General features: G+C 35.6%; 1 protein-coding gene across 1 annotated transcript; it reads right to left on the bottom strand.

Annotated features, from left to right (window-relative positions):
- Positions 1–922: 922 nt before the first annotated feature.
- Positions 923–2,160, bottom strand: LOC149395118 (uncharacterized). Its single transcript, XM_089616057.1, has 2 exons — positions 1,494–2,160; positions 923–1,108 (listed from the first exon to the last, which is right to left on the bottom strand). The coding sequence occupies exons 1-2, from the start codon at positions 2,137–2,139 to the stop codon at positions 1,023–1,025; spliced, it is 732 nt and encodes a 243-aa protein (XP_089472183.1). The 5' UTR covers positions 2,140–2,160; the 3' UTR covers positions 923–1,022.
- Between the last annotated feature and the right edge of the window lie 3,493 nt (positions 2,161–5,653).

The following is a 5,653-nucleotide window of genomic DNA, read 5'->3' as shown; positions in this document are numbered from 1 at the left end:
GTTAACCGTTGAGGTGAGAGTTTTGATTATTTATTACACATGTTTTATTGTCCGACTAATCTTTTAAACCTATTGTCTTCTTTCTCTTCGAAGTTCTGAGTAATATGGTCCGTTCTTTGTTAGGATGAATGTTCGCTCCTTAACCTTCATGAGTTCTCGGACCTTCGGGTACGAACTCTAATGCTGGATATCTCTATTCTCGGAATACCGACTAGATCGTTTGATCTCAGCGGATTTTATGAGTAATACATATCGAATAAATATTGTCCATAAAGTGATCTAATAATTTCAATCATACTGAAAATAAAGAAAACAAGATCAATTAAAAAATATTCTAGAAAAAGTACATTGCCAATTAAAATATCATTGTAAAACTATGTGTAATCTACTAGATCAGATTTACATGTACTCGCCCGCGACTACCGTACGAGTTCAAGTTGAATTAATTATTTGATACGCAAGTTAAGTTTTATTTTCAATCGAGAGTCACGTTTGATAGGGACCCATGTCAAATCAACACTTCACAAATTCGCTAACCAAATTTTCCAATCAAAATATATTCATGCATAATTTCACTAGCTACATTAATTTTCTTGATTTTGTTTTTGTTTTTGTTTTGGAAGTTTTTTTTTTTGTTTTTTTTTTTAAAGAGAAGCTTATTCTATAAGACCTACGGAAAGTACTCCTAAACATATATAGAGATGATCACTCTCTCAGTGAGTGTGAAATCCGAGAATTAAAGATTTAATTGAGAAATCTAGATAATTAATGAGATATGTACAGAAAAAAAAATTGCAGATATTTCACATATAATAGTAAAATGCACTTCCAAATTACATATCGAATTTGAACATATTGATTGCATACTGAATGTAAATTGTGAACCATCAACTAAAAAAAAAAAAAAAACAACTCTGCTAGCTAACTAAAAGGAAGTTCCAGGGAAAACTAAGCATAAATGAATATCACATGGGCTTGTGATAGAAAACTGATCAGACTTTTTTGGCACCGACACTTCATTATCAATCAACTTCAAACTCAGATGTGGACACGTTGTATTTACTCACCTCTCTAAACAAACTTCGGATAATATGCTCTGCAGAAAACTCTAAAAATGATCCTTTATTTAGTATCGGGCTTGTATATTAAATAACACAAGATCAAATAAAAAATATTCTTGAAAAACTAGATTATACTGAAAATAAAGAAAACAAATCAAATATAAAGTACAAATTTTTGTGCCAATTAAAATATCAAACTATGCGTATAATCACTCGATCATATTTAAAATACACGTAGTCACCCACGGCACATGGAATACCGTATGAGTTCAAATTGAATTAATTATTTGATACGCAAATTAAGTTTTAATTCCATGCCTAGGGAACAAAATAACACTCCTATATATTCACATGTAATCAAAATACAGTCATGCATAATATAACTAGAGTGACCTGAAACATTTAATATTAAATTTAAAAAAAAGTAAGTACCTTTATAGTGATTAAAAAAATCGTCGGTGCCGTGAACGAGAATGCGACCATCGTCGTAAATCCCCCAACTTGTGATTTTGGCGCCGGAGATGACGACCGAAGTGCCATTCTCGGAAACAGATTCAACTTTGGGCCCATCAAGGCCGTTGTGGGCCAACAATGTGGATCCCGGGCCCAGCGAGCCCGTCTGGAAGGCCCGTTTATCGATCCTTGAAGACACGATCTGGGCGTTGAGAGTAATCCCCTCCTCGATCCTCAACGACTCGTCGTTTGGGACGAACAGCGTCACCGCAGTGTCGTTGCTCTCCATGTCGTCGTAGAATACGAACCGGTTTTTGTGGTCAACGAAAAAGGCGAAGCTCTTGGTGCACATGGATCGGGTTTTGCTGACGTGGCTCCGGAGCATCACGGCCATGAATTTTCGACCCGATTCTATTACGGCTTTCTCGATTTTGTCGAACCCTATGACCGTGACACGTGTGCTCTTCAGGTATTGCTCCCAACAGTCGTCAAGATATGTTCGTGGTCTACCCAGCACCGTACCGTCGTCGTCGTCGTCGTCAATCTCTGCCGTGGTTGACGTGAAAACAGCGAAGATTAATAATAGGCTTACGAAATACAGACCAGCTTTAGAAGCCATTGACATTCGTACGTGCTTTAGTTGAGATTTGAGAAGTAGAGAGTTTATTAATTATTAGTTGAATGAGTGTTATTATATAGGGAAAATTTGTAGACCAACCTACCAAACCTTTTTCCTGCTCTTTGGTCTACAATTCGACTTTGGCCTTTTAGTGGGCCCATGGCCATAAGTAAAAAACTTAATCAAATATATTTAAACGATTTTGTAGTTTTGCCCCATTTTAGCTTAGTATTTGTAAATTGAGAAACGCATCATGATTTCTATCAAATTTCTTACCCTACTTTTTACTGTATAATTTTATTCGCCTCATAATATATATATATATATATATATATATATATATATATATATATATATATATATTGTAAAAATGTACTAGCGTAAGCGATTTGAAATAGTTTAATAACTATCCTCTAATATAATTTGAACCAACTTATCACAGGTAAACAGTTTCATTCACAACGTATTTTTTTATGAACTATCAATAATTAATTTTATTAACCTTTAAAAAAAATCTAATGATAAGTAGGTAATGAATGTTAACTTCAATTGAAGCTTCAAGAAATTGAGTCAAAAAATTAACTATAGAAATTATATTATAAAGATGAAAAATTATATAAAATAGTCATTTGAAACTAATTGATTCATTAAATAGTCGTATTTTTAAATTTTGCACTCAATACTGATTTGAAATCTATTAACAACAACAAAAAGGGGAAATTTCACTAAAAAAAGTTTTCACGAGAAATTTGATCATTTATATGCTCACAAAGCTCGAAGGCTAGAGTTCAGACGCATTTTGAGTCAAGTCTGGTCACAGGATCAGCTTTGGATCGAATAATGTTATTTAAAAAATAGATGATTACATGACAAAACAGATTTTAAGTAGATATGTTATTTTTGGTATACGAATGATTTTTTTGTTTGGGTAATCAATTTGATTTCAGTTTTTAGACTTTTAATATAATCGTGTAAAGGAGTATTTCGAGAATAGTGAACTGTGGTGGTATAAGATTGAATATTTTTTTAAATAAAATGATAATTGAGCTACATGTTTTTTTTTTTTTTTTTTTTGAGGGAGGCTATATGCTTCGTCCGCTCATAGATGAATAAATGGGAAATTGCTCTAAATAGGAGTAAAAAAAAGGTTTTTACTTTTTTGGACTATTTTTCAAAAAAGTCACAAATAGGACTTCGTAATTAATTTGGTTTTATTTAATTACCCTTTAACCCCCGTGAACATTAAAATTTAAATAAGAAATCACAAGCCAGCCGGATTTTAGGCTGAAAAACGGGCCCACTTATTAAGCCCGCCCAATTCAATTTCTCACTTACCTTGCCTCCACGTCACCTTCCTCTTCATTTCTTCATTGACCGAGATAGTTTAACAAGAAAAGAGGGAGAGAGAGAGAGAGAGAGAGAGAGAGAGAGAGAGAGAGTGAGACCGGGCGAAAAAAAAAACCGTTCAACTTCCCTTAACCAACACTCCAAAAACCGTCTCGATTTGTTTTTCAAACTCCATAATCTCATTCATTTCGTCACTCTCGTCCATTCTTCGCCCAAGAAATGAAGAAAAACAATAGTTCGCCGACCAAACGCCCCCCAAAAGTTCCAAAACCTAACACTAAAAAGAGGAGTCTTCCTTAATCATCGGCCGAAACTCTACCTCCAGTGACGCATGCATCCCCGCGTCGGAGTCCGCGCGTGGCTTGTGCCCCGGAGCCACCAACGCAAAACTCCCCGGCGAAGAAATGGAAGAAGGTTCTTGCGCTGCCGAAGAAGAAGAGGAAGTTGGTTCTTGAGTCGCCTTCAAATTCTGACTCCTCTGTCCCTTGTACATCTCTTGCAATTGGTGGTTTCAGTATTTTGGTTGCTTAATTTTTTATATCGTGACAAAAATAAAAATTTTTGGGTTTGCATGTTAATTTTGTGTTGAGTCTATGTTATTTTGATGTTATTATGGATTCTGTGTGGATTTTGTGTTGATTATATGTGGATTTTGTGTTGATTCATGGGTTTGCATATTTATGTGTGTTTGATGTAACTGTTAGTTTGACAAAAGTGTTCATTTTTTATGTTATTGGGGATTATGTGTGTATTCTGTAAGAAAATTAGATTTTTCTAGGCTTGCTCATATTAGATGTAGGTTCTGTGATTTGTTTTGTGTAACACATTCTGGGTATCATGACAATTGTGTCATGAAATTTATGGGTTTCCGTGACAATTGTGTCACGAAATATCTGGGTTTCGTGACACCTATGTGACGAAATTTCTGGGTATCGTGACAACTATATCACGAATTTCTGGGTATCGTGACAACTATGTCACGATACCCTGAAATTCGTGACATAATTGTCACGGAAACCCATAAATTTCATAACACAATTGTCACGCATGAAACCCAGAAGATGACCACAGTGTTTATGTGTTTAATGTTCCAACTCATATGTGTTTAATGTTCTAACTTTTATGTGTGTAATGTTCTAATTTTTAGGGTTTCATACGAAGGATAAAAGAAGATGAAATAGAATCAGGCTACTGGTTCAACTTCCATGGGAACTTGGATGCCTTCGAAAAGGAGATCGGCATGACCGCCAACCAAAAAGACTTATTCAAAAAGACGTGTTTTGGGCAGTTTCTAGACATGCCCTTGATAACAAAATCATCCAGAATAATAAGTCATATGGTATTGAGATCTGGTTATTATGATGGGCCGGTGCATCGAACGAATCTCTGGTCATGGAGATTGGTGGAAGACCCCGCGAGTTCACTAAAGAGCACTTTTCCCTGATCACAGGGTTAAGATTCAGCAAAAACTACGCAGAGCAACCACGGTACGCTAATGTGGTTGAGGGAGGGCTATACAATGTCACCTTCTGTAATGGTGTTCTTGGCCGGAAAAGGGCCAACATTGGTGCAGTCCTTGAGAGTAGCCAGGAATGGCCAAATGAGAGGAGGGTGAGACTACTCCTCATCCACTTTATCTACAACGTTCTCTTGGTGGCCGAGAAGACCGTCAACCTCCCCTGCGATATCTACATCAAGATGGTGGACGACACTAGGACAAAAAACGTCATCCGGTGCGACGAATGTCGCACCAAATACCTCATATGTCGCACCTAATAGTTTATTAGGTGTGACATTAGGTGCGACAAACCCGTCGCCAAAGGCATTAGGTGCGACATGTCGTACCTAATAACTATACTTTTAGGTGCGACACTTTCAGGTGCGACAATCTCGCACCTAATGCCCAAAATATTTTCCAGCCAAATTTATAAAAATTGGCGGGTTATTCATATTGGGTGCGACTATGTCGCACCTAATACCATTCCCGCCAATATATTCGGTGCGACTATGTCGCACCGAATATGTTTTTTTAATTAAAAAAAATTACAAAATTAGAAAATTAAATTAAAATTCATTTAGAATTAAATAAAAATTAATTAACAAAATTCTAAATTAATTAGAAATAATATTCTGAAAATAGAATTCTTAATTAAAAATACAAATTCATTCTAAA

Source organism: Urtica dioica, chromosome 5, assembly GCF_054948205.1.
Source record: "Urtica dioica subsp. dioica isolate 48M chromosome 5, U.dioica_male_clone48M_v1_H2, whole genome shotgun sequence".
NCBI lineage: Eukaryota > Viridiplantae > Streptophyta > Magnoliopsida > Rosales > Urticaceae > Urtica > Urtica dioica.
Note: the sequence above shows the minus strand (reverse complement) of the source record. Positions and strands in the feature narration are given on the sequence as shown.

Excerpts from the sequence above, each read along its gene's own strand:
- LOC149395118 (XM_089616057.1), bottom strand. The coding sequence starts at position 2,139 with ATGTCAATGGCTTCTAAAGCTGGTCTGTATTTCGTAAGCCTATTATTA. Across the intron at positions 1,109-1,493 it reads TTTTTTTAATCACTATAAAG|AGTTTTCTGCAGAGCATATT; the intron begins GTACTTACTTTT and ends GATCATTTTTAG.